The sequence below is a fragment of the Ipomoea nil genome, unplaced genomic scaffold (genome assembly GCF_001879475.1).
Source record: "Ipomoea nil cultivar Tokyo-kokei standard unplaced genomic scaffold, Asagao_1.1 scaffold1834, whole genome shotgun sequence".
Taxonomy (NCBI): Eukaryota; Viridiplantae; Streptophyta; class Magnoliopsida; order Solanales; family Convolvulaceae; genus Ipomoea; species Ipomoea nil.
The window spans coordinates 1,923,693-1,948,106 of NW_017618262.1; the positions used below are offsets into that span (position 1 = coordinate 1,923,693).

At 39.8% G+C, this 24,414-nt stretch overlaps 2 protein-coding genes across 3 annotated transcripts; both read right to left on the reverse strand.

Moving 5' to 3' along the window:
* Window positions 1-249: 249 nt before the first annotated feature.
* On the reverse strand, window positions 250-20,001 carry LOC109192746 (beta-D-glucosyl crocetin beta-1,6-glucosyltransferase-like). Of its 2 annotated transcripts, XM_019343450.1 has the most exons (3): window positions 19,993-20,001; window positions 6,663-8,108; window positions 250-337 (listed from the first exon to the last, which is right to left on the reverse strand). In XM_019343450.1, the coding sequence occupies exon 2, from the start codon at window positions 8,062-8,064 to the stop codon at window positions 6,694-6,696; it is 1,371 nt and encodes a 456-aa protein (XP_019198995.1). In that variant the 5' UTR covers window positions 8,065-8,108; window positions 19,993-20,001; the 3' UTR covers window positions 250-337; window positions 6,663-6,693. The 2 variants fall into 2 exon arrangements, with proteins under 2 accessions (XP_019198995.1, XP_019198994.1); XM_019343449.1 differs by lacking the exon at window positions 250-337 and having other exon boundaries at window positions 6,582-8,108.
* LOC109192833 (beta-D-glucosyl crocetin beta-1,6-glucosyltransferase-like) lies at window positions 371-1,768 on the reverse strand. The gene has a single exon (XM_019343535.1). The coding sequence runs from the start codon at window positions 1,766-1,768 to the stop codon at window positions 371-373; it is 1,398 nt and encodes a 465-aa protein (XP_019199080.1).
* Window positions 20,002-24,414: the final 4,413 nt, after the last annotated feature.

Sequence of the window (24,414 nt, forward strand, 5' to 3'; positions counted from 1 at the left end):
GAAGAAAAATAAATAAAATATTTATTTTAAGGGCAAATATGTCCATTTAACATTTTAGGGGGAAAAACAGCCACTTGAATAATTGAGGGGGGAAAAGTGCTATAAGTATATAACTCAGGGGGAAAAAGTGTCATTTTCCCTAAATTTAATTTTGTTTATGGGGGGGGGGGGGGGGGCAAGGCCCCCTTGTAGCAACAATGTCCATCCGCCCCTGGGGAAGTACCAAATCTACTCTTATTGTATTGTAGGGACAAGCAAAACCAAGAGGTGCTATTATAAAGAGACTGCGTAAAAAACGTTAACAGTACGTACACATTATTGAATCTGAAAGAAGAAATGCATGTAGGTACGGATTATATTATTATATTGTTTACGATGAGTTGTTGGACAAGCAAACCTCCGACAGCAGCGCCGCCGCGTTGTCGATCGGTTGTTTTCCCTTGATTTTCATCTGTGCATTCATTTCCCTCACTTTTGCTCTCATCTCTTCCCCGGCCTTCTCCGCCAGCACGCTCTTTACCGCTTTGCCTATGTCTTCTGCGTGAAGCCGGCCATCTTCATCCCTCAGGATCTCCGTGGCGATGCCCAGCTCCTCCGCCATCCTGGCGGTGATGAACTGCTCGGAGTGCATGGGAATGGCTATTAATGGAATCCCAAAGTGTATGCTCTCCAGAAACGAGTTCCATCCACACTGCATAACGAATCCACCCACACTTGGGTGGCTAAGAATCTTGATCTGAGGTGCCCACTTTTTCTCTATTATCCCTCTGCCTTTCACCCTCTCCAAGAACCCCTTTGGCAGGGCCTCCTCTAGGGGAGTCTCCTCCCCCGCCGGAAACCTAATTACCCATATAAAATTAGCGCCGCTGAGCTCTAGTCCTTTGGCTATTTCTTGAATCTCCTCCCTGGTCAAGTAGTACTCGCTCCCAAATGAAAGGTATAGTGTTGAGTGTTTTTGTTTTCCGTCTAGCCATTTCATGATCTCAACATCCTCCTCGTCTTCCTCGCCGCCCTTCTTTTCCTGCACTCGGATGAGTGAGCCAATGGGCACGGCGGTTTTGCCGAGCTCCTCAGAGAGGTAGTCGATGTACTTCCCCTCGATTTCCCTGCTAGTGTTGATCAAACAGATTTTGGTGGATATCACCGAGGCCTTTGGGATTGCGGTTCTGTCAACGGGGTCTATGTTTTCGGCGCTTTTTCTCAGATTCTTGAATTCCTGTGGCTTCATGCAGATGGCCGGAAAAGGGAAGCCGTCGGTTGATCGTTTGTGCAAGAAGTGGTGGCCGACAGCCATCGAGGCTGCCCCACTGATGCAGTAGTAGACGGCGGGGATGTTCCGCGTTGCGGCCGCCTCCGCCGCCCAGGGCTGGAAGACATCATAGATGAGCAAGTCGGGTTTGATTTCGTCGAGGATGTCGCAGAAGCTTGGGCTGGCCATTCTGAATGCCTTGCAGAGGGGGAAAATGAGGTGGCGAGGGAGATCTTTTGTGGTGTGGCGGCTGGGATCAAGAAGCTCCGGGTAATCGCCGGTGGGCCGTAGGTTGATCTCCACCGTATGAATTTTATCAGAGTGAAAAGAAGAAGAGGATTTAGCAGAAGAGATGACAACGGGGGTAGAACACAAATAGATGTCGAAGTTGCGGTCGTGGAGCTCGTTGCCAAGTTCCAGGAAGGGGACAAGGTGGCCATGAGCCAACCATGGCAACATTAGAACACGAAAACGACCATCTGTTTCTTTCTTTTCCTCCATGAATACTCGATCAGCCATTGCTAATCGAATTATATATTGAAGCTTCAATTCGATCGGTTTCTCCGACGATCCGGCCTTGTGTGGTGATGATGTCTCAATCTACCCATTTTATTGCTGTTTCTCTTCTCTAGATACTGCACGTCCTTGAATTTTTTAGTACACCGTGTTTATCACATTGTCACATATTTATATTGTTGTTTTATTGGGAGGGACCGAGGGAGGAATTAGGGAGTAAAACAATTGTAATTTGGTGGTCGAAAAAAAAGAATAAGGTGAAATAAGGTATGAATTCAAATTACATTATTTGCTTATGGAAGAATAAAATTATTGAAAATGAGAATAAAAGAAGTGTTAAAAATACTAAAATGTCATTGTGTAATAATAATTTAACCAATGATATGTTTTCCAATTGGTCATACTGGTGAAGTTTAGGAAGAATGACCAAGGATCGATTCTCACCAGCTACACTATCCTCCCAGCCAGGGTTAGAGATCCAACACTTTTCCAGAAGAATAATAACCAATGATCCTGTTTCCCACCCACTAGTTGAAAAATATGTTGCGGTATGTGTGTGTTCCATGGTTCCACCCTGCTTCATATGGATTGTGATGTGCATTTAAAACAGATGCTGTATAACTTTCTACATCACTAATATTATTTCTCCTGCCATTTTAGGATGAAGATGCCTTCTTTGTTGATTATGCAGATGCTCATTTGAAGCTCTCTGAACTTGGGTAAGGATCGCTGCTTTATGATGGCTATTTGTTTCAGAGGTAGTTGTTTCATTGCAAATCTCTCTCTTAAATGTATTTATGATTTTTTATCTGATAGAGCCAACATGACGAATTAGAGGTAAAGTTTATGGATTTTACACTAACTGTGAAATAATATGATCTTGGTGGCCAGATACACTCCACTAAATATTTTGTATTATAAGTATTTGGTGTAATATTTGTATTTTATATTTAATAAATAATAATGCATGAGGTCAAAGATTGACCTCCCCCGTCATTATACTGTGGACCGCGGTGCACGTGCACCGCGTTCAAAAACGGCGCCGTTTCTTTAAGTTAAGAAACGACGCGCCATTACAGTTAACAGAACGTTATTTTTTTGTGTATTAATTACCAGCTGAACAGTGTATCTAAATTGACATTGCCTCACATATTATTTTTATATTATCAAGTGAAACTGCAATTGTGTTGAAATGAAACTGTAGTTGTGTTGAAATGAAACTGCAATGGATACAAAGTGAAACTGAATAACAATTTCACATATTTGAGTGTATATTACCCTACGAAACTGTAGTTATATCAAAATGATACTGTAGTTGTGTTGAAATGAAACTGCAGTGTATATAAAATGAAATTGAATAACATTTCACATATTTCAGTGTATATTGTGCAATGAAGCTGTAGTTATATCAAAATGATCATGTTGTTGTGTTTTAATGAAATTATAGTGTATATAAAATAAAATTAAATAACATGTTCACATATTTGAGTGTATAAATATCGAATGAAACTGTAATTATATCAAAATGAAACTGTAGTTGTGTTAAACTGAAACTGCAGTATATACAAAATGAAACTGAATTATAGAGTTACTTTTTGCGGAACGGTGCGAAACAACGCGAAACAAGTATCATTTTTTTTCATTAAACAAAATGACGCCTTTTTGAAGTTCGATGCATAATTGATTATGCATCGCAATGCACCATATAATTTCCCATTTCCCCCCTCGAGCACGTTATTTTGGATCAACTGACACGAGTTAGCCCTAAGAATCCACGCCCATTTAAATGACACCATTCCAGCTGCATGCATGATAATGAAATGAAATCAAGTTGGGAGAAGATAATGAACTCAAGTTATTACTTATTATAAATAAATCTTTGACTGACTGAGACAAACTAGCTTAGCCCGAGATCCGAGACCAAAATAAACTCCAACCTAGCTGTAAATAAAAGGATTTGCACGAAATTAACTCAGTGATTTAATAAATAGTATTTAGAAAAAAATAATGAATTAAAGTAGTTTGGGAGAAGATATTAAAATAACATGGCGTATTGTTGGAAGAGAAGATATTAAAATATTATTGTGTAATAATATATAATAAAGGGTACTTTTGACATTTTTTTTCATCTTTCTTTTGGGACTGCCGGTCCAATTAAAGGGCACTTGGTTTTTTCATATAAGAGGATGTTCAAACTCCCGTCCTCTCTACCAAGGTCCTTGTGGTCCAATGGTATCCGGTTGTTCCCTTAAATGGGAGGTGATAGGTTCGAACGGAGTTTGGGTATCCCCTTCCCTTGTAATAAAAAAAAAACTCCCGCCCTCTTTATATATATATTTCAAAAGATTGTGTTAATTGAAAACAATTCAAGGATAAATTTGAATCTTTATATATATATATATATCAAAAGATTGTGTTAATTGAAAACAATTCAAGGATAAATTTGAATTTTTATCGACATATAATTTTTCAGTTGAACTAATCGAGGAGTAATGCTCATTCAAACTTTGGACCCCTATATGAAGTTTATAATTTTGTTAAGATTTTATTTTAAAAAAAATTAGTTGGACTAATCAAGGAGTAGTGCTCATTCAAACTTTGGACCCCTATATGAAATTTAATTATAAATTAATTTAATATTCAATAATATATATGGAGTATCTATTAATTGAATTAGTATATTAAATTATTGTAATGGTTAAGTGGATTTAATGTTAAATAATAATTTTAAAGTTGTGGGTTCAAATCTATGTTCATACAATAAATTTTTTTTCTCTTAACTTTATCAAAAATAAAAATCCAAGTTAGATGGCCCCCGGACGGGTGCCCATGTTGCCTGCCTTCTAGGCCGGTCCTAAAGATGACAATTGAACTCGTCCCCGACGGAAAAATCGACCCCCGCCCCGACGGGTGCGGGTTCGGGGACGATTTTTTTTTGGGGAACGGGGGCGGGGATGGAGGAAATTTCCCAATCCCCGCTGGGGACGGGGAATGCATTCCCTACCCCGTCCCCCATCCCCACCCCGTCCCTGATTCCCTGTTAAATTATATATAATAATAATAATATATATGTTATAATATATAATAGACTTAATCAGTTAACTCTAGCAGATTGCCCAAGCCCTAAGTCCGCAGTCCTCTCACTCCTCTCAGTCCTATCTCATTCAACCTTCCTCTCGACCTCTCCTCTATCGTCGATCAAGTGGCTACTCGCTAGCCCGCCGTCCGTAGAAGATCTACCGCCGTCTGCTCACCTGCTCCAGTTGCTCATCCTGTCGTCCATCTGTCTGAGTGTCTCTGGTCGTCTGCTCGTCTGTCTCTGGCCACAGTAGTCCACAGTCCACAGTTCGTGGTCATGTGCGGTGTGACTCCGTCGACCGTCGGTATGTACTAAGGTAGTTTCTTGACTTCTTTTGTAGTTTAATTACTTTGTTCTATAGTTTCTTCACTTTATTTACTTTATTCTGTAGTTTAATTAGTTTAATATTCTAATTAGTTTCTTCTTTAGTTTAATTAGTTTAATCTTCTCATAATCTCATTAGTTTCATTCTGGAGTTCTCGCCGCCTCTCCCTTGAACTGTGAAGGTAAATTTTACTCTGATTAGTGTTTAATTTAATTTTTAATCTTACTGTTTAATTTAGTGACTGAAATTTTTAGTCTGTAATTTTACTGGTTTAGTTTTACTGTTTAGTCTATAATTAGTGTATATTTTTGTAATATTTATTGTTTAATTTTGTGTTTATTTTCACTGTTTAGTTTAGTTTTTAATCTTTACTGTTTAATTAGTTTGTAATCTTACTGTTTAGTTACTGTTTAATTTAGTTTTTAATCTTACTCTTTAGTTTAGTTTGTCATCTTATTGTTACTGTTTAGTGTTTATTGTTTAATGGTTCATATTACTATTACTATTACTATTACTATTACTATTGCTATTGCTATTGCTATTGCTATTGCTATTACTATTGCTATTACTATTACTATTATTCAGGTTATCAATGAAGAATTGAAGACCATTACAGTACTTGAATGTTGAGAATTATGTTAAGTCTTTTTTGTAAGGAGTTTGAACAGTTTGTAAGTTTGGATATTTGTTTTGTAAGTTTGAAGGAGTTTGAACAGTTTGTAAGTTTAGATATTTGTATATTTGTAAGTTTGAACACTTTGGATATTTGTATGTTTGTAAGTTTTAACAATTTGGATATTTTTATTAATTTATGTTTAGTCTTTTTATTTTTTTTTTTGAAAAATTAATCTTTTTATTTAATAAGCATAATTGCATAAATAAAAAACGGGGTCGGGATTCTCCGTCTCCGAAAAATCCCCGCGGGGACGGGGATGGGGAATAATTCCCCATCCCCGCCAGGGAAAGGGGCGGGGACGGGGAATGGGGGGCAAATTCGGGGACGGGGGCGGGGATCCCATTCCCCGCCCCTGCCTCGTTGCCATCCCTAGTCGGTCCTGACGGCCATACACACCAATCAAACTAGTTAAAGCAAACATGTTAATTAATTTTTTATGTAAAATTATTCATCAAATATATTCCTATTAAATATTTTTTTCTGAAATTTAATTAATAGAAAAGTACCAAACTGTCTCTTATTGTATTGAAGGGACAAGCCAAGCAAAACCCAAAGGTGCTTTTAGAAATAAGTACGAAAAATATTATATGCACTCTATTTTTTACTTTCAATTTTTATTTCCTCTTATAAATTTTTGATGTAGACATATTTATTGAGATCTACATAATTAAAATAGTCAATCTTTGTTTAGAATGTCATGGAGTACAAGTGATGAAGTAAAATTCGAGAGTAAATGTGTAGAACTCAATTAGGTACTACTCCAATTACAAAGAGACTGGTAAAACACGATAATAGAACGTCCACATTATTGAATTTGAAAAAAGAAACGCAAGTACGGATTATATTGTTTACGATGAGCTATTGGACAAGCAAAGCTCCGACAGCAGCGCCGCCGTGTTGTCGATCCCTTGTTTTCCCTTCATTTTCATCTGCGCATTCACTTCCCTCACTTTAGCTCTCATCTCTTCCCCGCCCTTCTCCGCCAGCACGCTCTTTACCGCTTTGCCTATGTCTTCTGCGTGAAGCCGGCCATCTTCATCCCTCAACACCTCCGTGGCGATGCCCACCTCCACCGCCATCCTGGCGGTGACGAACTGCTCGGAGTGCATGGGTATGGCTATTAATGGAATTCCAAAGTGTATGCTCTCCAGAAACGAGTTCCATCCACACTGCATCACGAATCCACCCACACTTGGGTGGCTAAGAATCTTGATCTGAGGTGCCCACTTTTCCACTATTATTCCTCTTCCTTTCACTCTCTCCAAGAACCCCTTTGGCAGGGCCTCCTCTAGGGGAGTCTCCTCCCCCGCCGGAAACCTAATCACCCATATAAAATTAGCGCCGCTGAGCTCTAGTCCCTTGGCTATTTCTTGAATCTCCTCCCTGGTCAAGTAGTACTCGCTCCCAAATGAAAGGTAGAGTGTTGAGTGTTTTTTTTTTCCGTCTAGCCATTTCATGATCTCACCATCCTCCTTCTCCGCCGCCTCGCCGCCCTTCTTTTCCTGCACTCGGATGAGTGAGCCAATGGGCACGACGGTTTTGCCGAGCTCCTCAGAGAGGTAGTCGATGTACTTCCCCTCGATTTCCCTGCTAGTGTTGATCAAACAGATTTTGGTGGACACCTCCAAGGCCCTTGGGATGGCGGTTCTGTCAACGGGGTCAATGTTTTCGGCGCTTTTTCTCAGATTCTTGAGCTCGTGTGGCTTCATGGAAATGGCCGGAAAAGGGAAGCCGTCGATTGATCGTTTGTGCAGCAGGTGGTGGGTGAAGGCAATCGAGGCTGCCCCAGTGATGCCGTAGTAGACGGCGGGGATGTTCCGCGTTGCAGCCGCCTCCGCCGCCCAGGGCTGGAAGAAATCATAGATGAGCAAGTCGGGTTTGATTTCGTCGAGGATGTCGCAGAAGCTTGGGCTGGCCATTCTGAAGGCCTTGCAGAGGGGGAAAATGAGGTGGCGAGGGAGATCTTTTGTGGTGTGGAGACTGGGATCAAGAAGCTCCGGGTTATCGCCGGTGGGCCGCAGGTGGATCTCCACCGTATGGATTTTATCAGAGTGAAAGGAAGAAGAGGATTTAGCAGAAGAGATGACAACAGGGGTAGAACACAAATAGATGTCGAAGTTGCGGTCGTGGAGCTCATTGGCAAGTTCCAGGTAGGGGACGAGGTGGCCATGAGCCAACCATGGCAACATTAGAAGACGAAAACGACGATCTGCAGGCATTGCTAGACTAATTATTGAATCCTCGGTTTCTCCGACGATCCGGTCTTAGCTTGTGTGGTGATGATGTCCCAATCTACTCTTTTTATAGCTGTTTCTCTTCTCTAGATATTGCACGTCCTTGAATTTTTTAGTACGCCGTGTTTCTCACATTGTCACATATTTATATTGGAAACTTAATTTTATAATGTTGGAAGATACCATGTCTAGACCAAATTTTGTTTGATTAGATCACAAGTTTTCTTAGTCGTATATTATGCCTCAATACATCCAAAATAGTTACGTCCCTCTTAAATTAAAAGAGACTCATATCCTCTTCCTCTACGCAGCGTTTTGGAAGGAACTGATGGTGCATGTTTTGTATTGTTGCCTGTTCTGCATTTCTGTTTTTGATATCTATTTTACACTTTACAGATGTAAAGCACTTTTTAGTAACAACAATTATGAAATGTGTCCGGTTTCCAATAAAAGGTATAAATCAAATATTAGTTTTCAAACAAGAAATAACCATTTGTCTTTATTTTGTGTCCGGATTCTAATGTTACAATTACTCTTTAAGAATAAAATAATAATAAAGATACAAACTCAATTTTAGTTTTCACACTAGAAATTAATGGGGTGTTTGGTTGGCATGAATTGCATTAGTATTGAATTGTAATTCAATGAAATGATAAACTACATTGTTTGGTTGGAAGGAATTACAATTTCCTCAATTCATTAAATTGCAATAGTCTCCCTATGAATGACAATTCATCCATACGATGAGAACTGATTGTATTATATTTTCTGAACTTGATTACAATGAGATCAGATGATGTGAATATATAGAATAGAGAGTCACAGTGTGACAATGATAAGAAGTAGAGAGTCACAGTGTGACAAGGATAAGAAGTTCTAAACAGACTCATATACATAGAGTCCTAATACTCCCCCTCAAGCACAGTGTATACTAGTAACCTGTAGCTTGTCCCTTAAGGAAGAAAATCTAGGTCCAGGCAGAGCTTTGGTGAAGATATCAGCAAGTTGATCCTTTGTGGAGATGAAGTTGACTTGGATATCGCCCGAAGCTACTCGATCACGAACAAAATGATAATCAATCTCCACATGCTTGGTGCGCGCATGAAAGATTGGATTGACACTCATATATGTAGCTCCTAGATTATCACACCATAATTTTGGAATGGAAATACCCGGAATCTGTATCTCACGAATAATGACATAATCCATAGAACCTCAGCACAAACATCTGCAAGAGCTTTGTATTCAGCCTCAGTGGATGACCTGGCAACAGTTCTCTGTTTCTTGCAAACCCACGATATAAGATTACTCCCCAAGAAAACAGCAAAACCACTCGTGGATTTTCGATCGTCAGGACAACCAGCCCAATCAGAATCAGAGAAAGCATGAATGTCTCTAGATGAGCACCGTCGTATGCGTAAACCATGATCAACTGTTCCCTTAACATACCTGAGTACCCGTTTGAGCTGCTCCCAGTGTGATATGGTGGGGGCATGCATATGCTGGCATAACTGATTAACTGCAAAGGATAGGTCAGGTCGTGTGACAGTGAGATATTGCAGTGCTCCAGCTAGACTCCTGTACTGTGTGGGATCATCATATAGATCTGAATTGAAGGGGACAGTTTTCGAGATAGAGATAGGTGTAGAAAGGGGTTTGCATTCAGACATTCCAGCCCGTTTTAAAATATCATTCATATACCGTTGTTGAGATAAAATAATCCCATTGTCACTCTTAACTGTTTCAATACCCAAAAAAAAAATTGGTTCTCCAAGATCTCTGATTTTGAATATAGCAGACAGTTTGGACAAGAGCTGAGACATAATACCTTGATCACTTCCCATTACAAGAATGTCATCCACGTACACCAATAGATAAACCAAAGCAGAATCTTTAGAGTAATAGAACAGAGAGACATCTGTCTTGGATGCTTGAAAGCCAACCGATAGTAAGAACGTATGTAGTCGATTAAACCAAGCTCTGGGAGCTTGTTTTAACCCATACAGAGATCTTTTTAACAAACAAACATGATTCGGGAAGTTAGCATCAATATAACCAGGGGGTTGTGATGTAGAAAAAATAAGATGTAAGCTCGGGTGTGAAATATCGTCCTCAGGTGATTGGGGGATATGGCACGCAATATGCAATCACAATAAACTAGGCACTAGCATAAGGAAATCAACAAGAAGCTAAGCAAACTACAAGTTTAAGGAAATGATAAAACTAACACATATACACAAAGATAAACACAAAATAAGAAATAGGACTCAAGCTAGGGAGCATTATCATCTAGATGCTTTAACAACCTAAGGGATTAGGGAGAACAAGTAACCAAGGAAACAAGCGGGAATGCACGTAGGTATCCTAGTCTACGAACCATTCTCGTGATTAATAAACAAGGATTAGAACAAGGAATTGCCCACTTTCGTGGTGAATCAATTCCAAGCCCATCAAGCACACAAAGCATCTAAAGCCCCCAATTTCCCCTATTTTCGTAGGAAGAAATCGGGTCTATGCAAGGGGTGGCTTGGATTCATCACCCAACTCTCGTTGAGGCAAGGAATCCTCCAAAAACAAGCTAATGAATGTGTACATCAAACATTAACAAGATATAAACCCAACACCTTCATAAACACATGAACCCTAAGTAGTGTTCTTCCCATTTTTTACAATAATCACAAATCAAGCATCAAGATAGATAATACAACCCTAACTCAAGTCCATAAACTACCTACTCATGATTAAATAGCATAAAGAATACAAGAACACAAGTAATAAACATAAATCTTGCAAAGTAAAGAGATAAAAGGAAGAAGAACTTATGTATTGAAAATGGAAGAACAATCTTGAAATGTTGAAATCCAATCTCCAAATCCAAGATTACAAGCTTCAAAAGTGTTAAGAAACATAAATCTAAGTCTAATCTAACCTAAAAATATGAAAGGAAGTGAAAGGAAATGTCTAGGGTTGGAACAAGGTCCAAAACCATGGAAAAAGAGCTCAATTCGAGCTTAAATAGGGGCAGAGCAGGTAGGGACGCCCTCAGGGATGGGCGTACGCTAGGGGGTACGCCACCTGCTTCATTCTTGAGCTGATGGATGGGCTGATGGATGGGCGTACGCAAGGGCGTCCCATTTTTGGTGCATTTCCAGTGAACACTGGAATGGTCGTACTGGCATGCGTACGGGCGTACGCCACCTGGTTCCTTTTTCAGATCTCGGATGGGATGAGGGATGGGCGTACGCGAGGCAGTACGAGGCGCCTGGAAACAGAATTCTGTGCACTTGTCTTGACTTCTAGGCTATTTTCCTCCTCTAAAACCATTTTATTGGCACTTATGGTCTTCAACAAAGTTGTACCCCTCTAAGTTGGATTTCCAATGGTGCAATAATCACCCCATTTGGACATTCCTAGGCCGAGATATGGTCAAAACACCGAACAGTGTCCGAAATGAGCGAAAATTACAATGTCTTGATCTTTTGCTCCTCTTTTGTTTTGGTTTGCCCAAATGACTAAGACCATTGAATACACCACTCTTAGGTTTCCTTGGAAGTGTTTTTCCCATCAACTTAGCTTCTCCTTGGCTACCATGGACTCTAAATGTATCCATAATGCTCCACTTGACTCCAATATCCACCAAAATGCATGATATTACTCATCTTTGATTCCAATGCTTTCCAAACCAAACTCCTTGCAAAATAACACAATTTAGTCCCAATCTCATGAAATTTGGAATGATCTATATGCAAAATGGCTTAGAGAAATGGGGGAAAAATATAGACAAATAAACACTTATCAGGTTGCTTCATATAAACTGTTTCAGCCAGATTACCATTCAGAAAAGCATTATGAACATCTAGCTGTTTGATAGACCACCCAGATGATAAAGCTAGAGATAGAAGGAGTCTTACAGTCGTAGGCTTTACCACTGGACTAAAAGTGTCGAAGAAGTCCTGACCTGGAACCTGATTAAAACCTTTCGCAACCAGCATGGCTTTATGCCTTTCAATAGCACCATCAGCCTTTCTCTTCATACGAAACACCCATTTACAGCCAATAATATTCATACCTGCAGTGGGTGGAACTAGAGACCATGTGTGGTTATGCAGGAGAGCATTGAATTCTTGGTCCATGGCTTCACGCCACTCAGGATATTTGACAGCTTGAGAGTAACATGTGGGTTCCGTGGGATGCACTTGAGCTGCTAGAGCAAAAAGAGGAGCATCTGCGTTGCTGCGAGTGGCCATAGAGTGAGTACGGACATTGGGCCTGATGGACCGCCCACGTGGACGGCCTCGCCGGCGAGCAACAGGCTCCACAGGATCACCCGACGAGGCAGCCTGTCCAGGATCCACGGCTGGTTCGAATGAAGCAGGTAGCGGCGGTTCTGGCAGCTCATCATTGGACACGGCAGGAATAGGTGTGCTGTGACTGAGAACAGATTCCACCCAAGGTCCAGAAAACGGAGTAGATAGATCCTGCAAAGAAGTTTTAGTAGCAAAGGGGAAAACTTCTTCATCAAATCTGACATGCCTGCATGTGTAAATCTTATTAGTATGTAAGTCCATGCATCTGTACCCCGTAAAGGACTCAGGATAACCTAGAAAGACACATGGAGAAGACCTGTATGACATCTTATGACGATTATATGGTCGAAGATGAGGGTAGCATAAACACCCAAAGACACGAAGAAAAAGATAGGAAGGAGGGGATTTATGTAACAGGAGATGAGGACTGGAGTTATTTAATACAGAAGATGGCATTCTGTTAATTAAATAGACAGCAGTCTCAAAGGAAAAATCCCAAAATTTCAAAAGAACAGAGGCATGAGCTAGAAGAGCCAGACCAGTTTCAACAATGTGACGATGTTTTCGTTCAACACGACCATTCTGTTCATGTGTATAGGCACAGGATTGTCTATGTTGAATTCCTAATTGAACAAACAAAGAATGCAACTTTTTGTACTCAGCACCTAAATCAGACTGAATGGCCTTTATTTTGCAATTAAAGGACCGTTCAACAAGAGTACGAAATTTATCAAAGATGACATAAAGATCAGACATTAATTTCATAGGAAAGAACCATGTATAACGGGAATAGTCATCCACAAAGATCACAAAATAACGGAAGCAAGAAGTAGATAAAGTGGGCGCAGGACCCCAAATGTCTGTGTAAATAAGATCTAGGACTTGAGAACTAGAGGAAGCAACACGGGGGAGGGGAAAACGGGCAGATTTGCCTAATTGACACGCATTGCATAAAGAATTATGACAACGAATATTATCACGAGACCCACTAACCAAACAAGAACGAAGTATATGGCTAAGAACACGGTTATGAGGATGACCTAGACGATTGTGCCAAGTGGAAGCCGGGGCACGAGCGGAAATAAACGCTGACGGAGACGAACTAGGTAATGAAAGTGTGTATAGTCCCCCCGAACTATTACCCCGAAGAAGTATTTCCTTGGTATTGATATCTTTTACAACAAAAAAGGAGGGGTGAAACTCAAAAAAGACTTTATTATCGGATGCAAACTTCTGAACAGATAATAAAGAATTAGACAAACGCGGAACGTGAAGTATATCAGACAATGTAAATGATCTAGAAGGGGTATTAAAAGAGGCATGGCCAACATGACTAATAGATAAACCCATACCGTTACCGACACGTAAAGTGTCATTACCAGTGTACTTCTCCGATGTAGAAAGGGCAGCGATGTTCGGAGTTGCATGATTTGTGGCTCCAGTGTCCGGAACCCAAGTATGAGAATTTGACGAGGTTTTAGCAACTAAACCATTCTGAAACACCAAAGTAGCCTGAGAACCCGGAGCCCCTGAATATCGCCGAAAACAGTTGACTCCCGTGTGACCGGAACTTTTGCAAATTTGACACGGATCATTATAGCGCCAAAAACAATTGGCTCCCGTGTGACCAAAACGTTTACAAATTTGACACGGATCATCATAGCGCCAAAAACAATTGGCTCCCGTGTGACCAAAACGTTTACAAATTTGACACGGATCATCATAGCGCCAAAAACAATTGACTCCTGTGTGGCCGAAACCTTTACAGATTTGACACGGATCATCGAAGCCACGTTGCTGACCTCTACGGTAATTAAGGTTGCCATCGCAGCGCTGCATCTTCTTAATTTTATGAATCACAAAACCCTAGCTAACTGATACCAGATGAGAACTGATTGTATTATATTTTCTGAACTTGATTACAATGAGATCAGATGATGTGAATATATAGAATAGAGAGTCACAGTGTGACAATGATAAGAAGTAGAGAGTCACAGTGTGACAAGGATAAGAAGTTCTAAACAGACTCATATACATAGAGTCCTAATACATACAAAGAAAATGTAAAAGGAAGGAAATGACATATTTGTCCTTAAATGTTATTATTAATATTATTACACAAGGGTATTTTAGTCTTTATCACTTTTCCTTTTTTCATTCTAAATAATTCTATTCCTCCTTTACAAGCAATGTAATTTTAATTCCTACTTTATTACCTATCAATCAATTACAGGGTGTTTGGTTGGAAGGAAGGAATTAAGGGAAAAATGATTTGTAATTCGGTTAGAAAAGAAAAGATGAGAATACCATATCTAGACCAAATTTTGTTTTCCGACCGAATTATAATTCCTTTCCCCCTTAATTCCTTCTTTCCAACCAAACACTCTGTAATTGATTGATAGGCAATTAATTTACACCACTACCAATGTGATCTTTGATTTTACAAGCAAAATAAGCATGCTCCATATTTATAATGGCACTTTTTTTTTTTTTTTTAATATGAGGCAACAATGGAAAATTTGCTATAAATAGTGGATGTTCTGAGATTAAATCCAGCATTTCCAGCCATCACAACCTCAGAAGTAAAAAACATGGGTGGATTGTTCAACTTGCCCAGTGGGATAGGTTCTCTTAGGGGTGTATTCAATCATGACTTTCATAGAATTTTAAAGATTTTTATGAACTTTAAGTTTGGAGGTATTCAATTCAAACTTTTAGAGAGTCTTTAAAAGTCAAGCGGTATTCAATCAAGATTTTTTAAAGAGTCTTTAAAAGTCGTGTGGTATTCGATTAAGACTTTTAAAGAGTCTTTAAAAGTCACATGGTATTCAAAAAGTTATGAACTTTTGTAGACTTTTCCTTCTCAAATATAAATAGTTGAAATCCAATCATCAACCCCCATATTTCAATTTTTCTTTCTAACAACTTTGAATGTTTTCTTTCTCTATTTAAACTCTATTTTTCTCCCTATTTAAACTCTATAAACCTATCTAAATTCAATAAAATTATTTTTTTCTTCATTATCCTATATTTTCCTCATACCTAAACTTTACCAATTTTTCTCTCTCCTAAAAATCTAAAATAATATTAATTTTTACTTCATTAGTGCTTGTTTATATTGATTTTTATTTTTTTCTATGATAACTTTCTCTAATTCTCCCTAAATACATGAACAAAGTAAATTTTTCATCGTCAAATTTTAGTATATATTTCATAATATTCATATAAATACTTATATATTTTGATTTTTATTCTTTTTATGTTTATATTCGTAATATATTTTTCCTTTTTTTTTAACGACAGGTTACTACGAATAGCGAATTACTGTTCGCAACAACAATTTGGGGTTGCAAACAGTAGCACCTTGTTGTTGTTTGCGGCCTCAAATTGCTATTGCAAATAATAGTTCTTTGCGTGATGTCTAGCAATATATCAAGTATAATTATATATATATTATTAATATTAGATTTTTATTTTTTTATTTTATGCAACTTGTAATTATATTTTTAAATATTTTATTTGATCAAGTCTTTTATTATATATAAATTTTATTGTTCAATATTGTTATGAGTGAATTTCTAATGAAATAATTTTTTTTTTTGTTGATGTTTATTAATAATATATATAAGTAATTAGCATATAAGTCTCAGCATACTATGGATAAAAATAATAATGTTTAGAATGTTGATGTGGGTGAAGAACTATATAATAAGAAGAATTTTATGATATATTATAAATGTTTTGTAAGAAAATTGTAAATGATAAGAATCAAAATCATTGAAAGTTTGTAAGGATGTATTCAATTTAGAATTCCAATGACTTTTTTAGACTTTTTAAAATAAAAAGTTGATAAAAGTCTATGAATGTTTTTTATATAAACTTTTATAGAGTCTTATAAAGTTTTAAAAAATTTTAGACGACTCTATAAAAGTCAATTAAAGTTTATTAAAATCTATCATTTAAAAAGTCTTTAAAACTCTACAAAAATCATGATTGAATACACCCCCTTAGTAAAATCGTGTAACAAATGACCCACATGATTTATGAAAAATAATTTTTGACGAGGAATGGAATTTCAATTGCTTGGTAAAGAATAAATATGAGTTATATTTTCCATTATTTGATTGGTGGGAAATAAATTTATGAAAACAATTAGTACAGAAACTCAAATAATGTTCCTACATAATAATAATAATAATAATAATAATAATAATAATAATAATAATAATAATAATAATAATAATAATAATAATAATAATAATAATAATAATAATAAATTATTAAATGTAGAGGTAATGTTGTCGATCTCATACTTTTTCTTCCGAGGGATGAGAAATTTAAAATACGAAAAGGATCCTATAGAATTTCAATTTATCGAAATTTGGATAAGAAATTGAAACTTTAAAGAAGAAAAATTCTCCTATAAACCAAACATGGAATTCACAATTTAAGATAATTAAAATTCATTCCAAAATGTTCCAATTCTAGTGAACCAAACAAGTTGTAAATTTGATAACGTCACTAATGGGTTAGGGTATTCAGATTGGTGCTCAGAGTCAATTCAAGTCGCCTAACAACAACAACAATATTATTATTATTACTAAGTTTCCATCTAAGATCTAAAATATTTTGACAATAAATATATAAATAAAATAATATATTAAAATAATTATAAATCATTTTATATATTTCAAACTAAATTATCAAGTATATTTCTATAAATCAATAATATAACTTGTTAGTAAAAATAATGTGCACAACCTATTATCAATTATCAATTAATACAATTCGCTATTCATCATCATTAGTTCATCGCGAAAATAAAAAATGAAAAATAAAAAGAATATAAATCTAAGTACTCCAGTAGTTGGCCAATAATGGATGAGCATGGTACAGTAAAATGCAGTACGTAAATCTCGTGGTTGTTTTTTTTAATGATGACGAATATAAAATTAGAATGAATATTGTAATTTATGTCCCTTATAAATATACAAATTATTAATGTCACCTTTGAATTATTATTAGTGTAAATTTTGTCTTCAATTTTTAACACGTCACATATATTTCCCTTCCGATCCTCTAATAGGAAGAAGGAAAAACATTATTGTCGGCGGAAGGAGAACAAATGAAGAAAGAAAAATAGAGGAAAAAAAATGTAGTCATCGAACAGGGTAAACGGCGGGTAACCATATTTATACCACTAATAATTCAGGGGAGGGGCAATATATGCCACGTTTTGAAAATTGAGTGTCAAAAATTACATCACTAATAAATCAGGGGTGACAGTGATAATTGACATATTTGTGAGGGGGCATAAATTACAAATTTTCTCTAAAATTACACATACGATTCACAATGCAAAGTATATGTTTTTAAATATACTGGTATTTTCGCTTGTGCGATGCACGGAGTGGATTTTTTTATAATATATTAAGAATATTTAGATCGATATACAATTTGTACCATAGGCTTAATAATTTGTAAACAAAACACTCTCTACCTAGGGTTTTCTAGGTCATCGAGTCGATTCATCGACGTATCCCTGCGGTCTATCCGATTATCTACTACTGCGATTGAGACGGCTTCCGGCGTGCATGAGAGATGGCGTCGACATCAGTGGAACCGGAGGTAGCGGGTCTTACGGCCAGGTGGGCGGATATTGTATTGGAGGAGGAAGCAACGATGTTTATGCCGGATGTGGGGGCGGAGGGTGACACGGCTGGCAGCGTCGAGGTGGAGAGCTGGGGGGTTGTGGGGAGATTCTTGACACGGAAGCTAGTCAGGCTTGAGTTCATGAGTCAGGTCATGGCATCGGTATGGCAACCGGTGAGTGGTGTTGAGGCTATGGAGGTAGAACCTGGCCGATTCCTGTTCGTTTTCCACCATGTAACGGATATGGAACGTGATCTGAATGAGGAGCCTTGGTCCTTTGATAATAGTACGCTGGTGTGTAAACAAGTCCCTGACGGAGTGATGCCGGTTGATGTGGTATTGGATTCGGTGGACTTATGGGTCCAGCTACATGGACTGCCGAAGGGATACTCGTCCAGCCTATTGGAACATATTGGAAATTTCTTGGGAAGTTTTGTTAAGAGTGATGATCGTTTTGACAATGTCCCATGGAAGGTGTTCCACCGTATTAGGGTTTCGCTGTCTGTTGATAAGCCCTTGAAAAGACGGATGAACTTTATTAAGCGGGACAAGACAAGTTGCTGGGTCACGTTCAAGTATGAACGACTACATACATACTGTTATTTTTGTGGGATGCTAGGGCATTCGTATCAATTTTCCCGTGGTGCGAGGGATTCGAGGATGCCAGTGGAGGAATATTTGTATGGCCCGGAGTTGCGTGTAGGGGGGAGCTGTGGCCCTAGGCCGGTGGGCGGTAGTTGGTTGTTGCCACTGGGACGGCAGGCAGTGGCGCGGAAGCCGCAGGTGGATCACGTGACTGTGGGACAGTCACCGGATGTTGGGAGTCGGGCCAATGATGCCGTAGAGGCGGAATTGGTTGCGGTTGCCAAGCGACGCTGGGAGGAGGTGAGTGATGGGGGACGGACGTTTGAAGGAGGGGATGTCGTTATGGCCGAGCTTTCAAAAAACTTGCAGCAGGCGGGATCTGGTTCTCAGACCCGCCCGAACCAATGAGTATCCTCAGTTGGAACTGCCGTGGCTTGGGTAATCCACGGACAGTTCGTGAGATTGTGGACATGGTGTCCCGTAAGCAACCTGACTTTGTATTTCTGATGGAGACTAAGGTGGGACGCAATCACGCAGAGCGGATTCGTGTCAAAATCGGTTATGGGGGACTTTTTTATGTTGATAATGATGGATTAAGTGGTGGTTTGGCATTATTGTGGAAAAAGAATAGTACGGCGGGGCTGCTAAGTTACTCAACGAACTATGTTGATGTTGAGGTAACTATTACTGGCTTTCCAGGATGGCGAATGACGGGTTATTATGGTTTCCCCGAACGAACAAGGCGCGCTGAATCATGGGATCTTTTGAGAACATTATCAGGCATGCCGAATCTCCCATGGGTTGTTATAGGGGATTTTAATGATCTGCTATATCAATATGAGAAGAGAGGGGCTATCAATATGAGAAGAGAGGGGCGAATCCGCATCCGAATAGCCTCCTACGCAGTTTTGGGGAAGCTATTGAGGACTGTGGGCTTGCCCATATGCCTATGAATGGATATCCGTACACTTGGGAAAAGGGAAAGGGGACAGTAAACTGGATGGAGGAGAGGCTTGATAAGGTTCTTGTAACAAATGAGTGGCGAAGCATGGTAACAGGGGCCAGGGTGGTGAATCTGAGGACCCGAAAATCTGATCATTCGGCTCTCTTTCTGGGAATCCATGAGTCCTTTGGGAGGAGTGGGCCTGGTTGGAGGGGTTTCCGTTTTGAGATGGCATGGTTGTATGATGAGGGGTGCAGGGATGTGGTTGAGCAGTCCTGGCAGGAGGGAAGGGGGCAGGGTTTGCAGAACTGTATTCAGTACTGCGGGAACCGGTTAACACGATGGGATGGAGACCGGTATCACAAGTACGGAAAACGGATTAATGAACTGACAAGAGAACAGCAGCGACTGAGGGGGCGTACCGACCCGGCCTCACTTGCAGAGTTCCAGCGCTTAGAACAGCTACTAAGTTGCACCGAAGCCCAGGAGGATGCCTACTGGAGGCAGAGAGCCAAGCAACACTGGCTTAAGGAGGCTGATGCCAATACGAAGTTCTTTCACAGGTATGCCTCTCATCGAAAAAAGAAGAATACTATTTCTAGATTAATGAATGATAATGGGGATTGGGTGGAGGGGGAGCCTATGAAAAATGTTATTTTGCAATATTACAATCGTATTTTCTGCTCTGGAACTCCGGGAACTGGGGAGGGGTTTTTTGAGGGGATTATTCCGCGAGTCACTCAGGCACAGAATGAGTCGTTGCTGCGACCTTTTGAATTGGAAGAGGTTAAAAGTGCACTTTTTGCAATGTTCCCAGATAAGGCACCGGGGCCGGATGGAATGAATCCGGACTTCTATCAGCACTTTTGGGATGTGGTAGGGGGGATGTTGCGAGCTTTATAATAAATTGTATTAAATCCTGTGATTTCCCACCTGGTTTGACTGATACAGATGTTGTTTTGATCCCTAAGAAGAACACCCCTGAATTTGTGACTGACTTGCGCCCTATAGCTCTCAGTAATGTGGTTTATAGAATTATGGCAAAAATGTTGTCCAATAGAATGAAGCCATTAATGGAGGAAATAATATCGGAGTCACAAAGTGCCTTTATCCTGGATAGACTGATAACGGATAATATCTTATTAGCCGCGGAAGTGGGACATTTTTTGAACAGAAAACAGTGTGGAATGGGGGGATGAAGCGCTCTCAAACTAGACATGGCGAAGGCATATGATCGTATGGAATTTTCTTTCCTTCGTAAAATGATGCTGGCTTTGGGGTTTCATGGTAGATGGGTGGAATTGATTATGAAGTGTGTAACCTTAGTTTCTTACAATGTTTTGGTGAATGGCTCAAGATGTGATCCTATTGTACCCACACGTGGTTTAAGGCAAGGGGATCCTTTGTCCCCATATCTATTTATTATTTGTGCAGAGGGTCTGTCCCTATTACTACAGCAGGCACATAGTGTGGGGTCAATTCATGGATGCAGGGTAGCGAGAGGTGCTCCCCCAATCTGTCATTTATTTTTTGCAGATGACAGCCTTTTATTTTGTAAGGCTAATGTGGAGAAAGCAAATGAAGTTAAAAGGTGCCTATCAGTGTATGAGGATCTGTCTGGGCAGGCAGTTAACTATCACAAATCAAGCATATGCTATAGCAGAAATACAAGTAATGTTGATAGGGATGTTGTGGCTCAGATTTTGGGAGTGACGCAGGCCCCGAATTTTGGCAAGTATTTGGGACTCCCCTCTTTTGTTGGAAGACACAAGAAAGCAGCTTTTGCATATATTGAGGATAAAATTGGATTGGATCATGGAACAAAAGACTGCTGTCGCAGGCGGGTAAGGAGATTCTGTTGAAAACTGTAGCACAATCTATGCCTACGTTTTCAATGAGTGTCTTTTTGCTACCAATATCAGTGTGTACGGCAATAGAGAGAACTATGAATCGTTATTGGTTGGACTCTGGAACTAACAGGCGAATACATTGGAAGGCATGAGATAAATTGTGTGTCCCCAAGAAGTATGGAGGATTGAGTTTTAAAGATTTGCGTGCTTTTAATCTAGCAATGCTGGAGAAACAGGCATGGCGGATGCTGACTAAATCTGAATCCCTAGTGGCTCATGTGTATAAGGCCCGCTACTTTCCCAAGGGATCTGTTTTTGATGCACAGGTAGGAACAATCCCAGTTTCTGTTGGCGAAGTATTATGACAGCAAAGAGTATAGTTTGTAGTGGGGTAAGGCGCAGAATTGGTAACAGGGAGTCTACACTCATATGGACTTACCCCTGGTTACAGGATGATCAAGACCCTATGATACAAACAGAAATGCCAACACAGCTGCAGGAAGCCAGAGTAGCAGGATTGATTGATCAACAAACTGGTACATGGGATCCTTCAATCCTAACAGATTTATTTCAACCTACTGATGTGGCGAATATTATGAAAATACCTGTTTCCCCGGATTATGATGATACTTGGTATTGGCATGGAGACCCAAGAGGTGTGTATTCTGTTAAAAGTGGGTACAGGCTAATAGTTGGGGATTATCAGAGGGATAATGAGACATTTGCAAAATGGTTAGCCCTATGGAAGCTCAAAATCCCGCCAAAATGGAGAATGTTTCTCTGGAGAGCCATTAGTGATATATTGCCTACCACTACTAATTTACTTATAAAGAGGGTGGATGTGGATCCACGTTGTGCCATGTGTGGAATATCACAAGAAGACACAATGCATGCCTTAGTGTTGTGTGAGTTTGCAAAAAACATTTGGAAACAATCCAACCTTACAATTCCCAATATAGCCACAAATATTTTTCATGTTTGGTTTGGTGAACTCCTAAATGTTCTAGACTCTGATGGGATATTATATGCAGCATCGATTCATTATAATATTTGGAGAGCACGGAATGGGGCCGTTTGGGAAGCATCACTGCCATGCCCGGTAACCGTGCTCAAAATTGCCCCCGCTGCCAAGCTTGTGTGGAGACGGACGCACCCCACGACTGCTGCCCGAATCACCCTTCTGCCAACCGAACCGTCACTGATGCAGGAGGAGGCCGAGCTGCATGGTTCCGAACTGCACGCTGCCGAGCCACATGTACCGCCAATGAGGATCTGTCGAGTCGATGCGGGCTATATGCAAGGAACGGGCCAAGCCGCGGTTGGGACAATTTTGCTCGAAACGAATGGAGGTTACGTCTCGGCTTATGGCGCACCACTTCCGAATTGCTCCTCGCCACTTATGACTGAGGCGTTGGCATGTAAGGAGGCTCTATCATGGTTGAAGGATCGGGGAGAACAGAATGTTGAGGTATATATAGATTGTTTGACACTACATCGCTATCTTACTACACCATCCGTTGTGTTTCGCATTTATCTTGGCTATGCCGATTGACAGCTGCAGGCTTATTACATCTTGTAACACCCCGTGTTACGATCCCTAAAACCAATTAAACATTTAACAAATTACCCAAAAGAAGGAATTAAATCACAATAATTAATTAGGAAAGGCCCACCATAGTCCATGGGCCCTTATCCCTAAACACAATCCTTAGTTCCAAAAGGAATAGAATTAGCAAGCCTATAATATTAGTTCCTAACCAGGACTCCTAAATATATAAATAGGAGACTTAAGAGGCACCTAGAACCCCCCACCACAATAAACGACTCACCACCCCAAAGAGCTTCAAGAATTCCCTTAGAAGAAATCAAGAAAGCAAGAAAGCTTAAAGAAAGATCCTTCATAGCCAAGGAATTAATTAAGGCTAAGAGGTAACCCATGTCTCAACAAAACCTATTTTTGTAGTTATGATTCCCCTCTTAGGATTTCCCCATATTATTGTGTATTGATGATTTGTGATATTATTATTGATGATTGGTGGGATGATTCCATGGGTGATCTTGATGGTGAAAGATTCTTGATAATTATGGTGTTCTTGATAATTATATGATGTTCTTGATGATTGTAGGATGTTCTTGATGTTTATATGATATTCTTATCGAATCTTGATATTGGAAGATGAATTGTGTCCTTGTTGATTTAAAAACGATTAGAACCCTAGGTTGTATCGTATGGAATTATTCTTGGTATATTGGGTGGGAATTCGCATGATTGGGTGTTGATTATGTTTAGAAAAGCATGATAGGTTATGTGCCATATGTTTCTCGATCTTTGTTCTGTTAATTGTCTACGTGTGTTATCAATTGCGTTTGAAAGTGTCTAAGCATGATTTCGGGTTCCACAAAGGTTCCCGGGGCGTTTTTGGTGTAAAAGAGTCAGTGGGGGGTAGGTGGGGGTAGGGGACCCGCCACCTACCCGCGGCCTTCTTGGGCAACGCCGGCGGGCGGGCAGCTGCCCGCCGGGCACCCGCTGCCCGGAATAGCTGCCGCCGGCGGGTGAACCCTCACCCACCGGCTACCCGCTGGTTTGTACCCAATTTGGGATTTCGGCTTCCCCGTTTGATGTTCCCCCAACCCCCGTGGCGTCCCAACGGACTCCGTCTATCGTGCCTATGTCTAGTTTGATATTTCGGGTACCGTTCGTAGGTTGTGTGAGTCTTAAATATTGCATGCTAGTTGAATTGGTATCCCGTTGACCTAGGTGAAAGAAGCATGAACCCCTTAGGATCATTCTTAGTATGTGAAGGATCACGCATAGGTTTTGTTATACGTTTTCTCCCCCTTCCCAATGTGTTAATGTGGGTTGCATGTGCTTGCTATGTGTTATGTGTGCATGTTACCCCAATTCGGTTGCGATCGGATTGGTTATTCCTGAGCTGCGGTTCAGAAGCTGGCTGCGGTCAGATTTACACTCCCGGGCTGCGGTCCACCGTTTGGTTGC

What these genes read in the sequence shown, in the direction of transcription:
- LOC109192833 (XM_019343535.1), bottom strand. Translation starts at nt 1,768, where the DNA reads ATGGCTGATCGAGTATTCATGGAGGAAAAGAAAGAAACAGATGGTCGT.
- LOC109192746 (XM_019343450.1), bottom strand. Translation starts at nt 8,064, where the DNA reads ATGCCTGCAGATCGTCGTTTTCGTCTTCTAATGTTGCCATGGTTGGCT.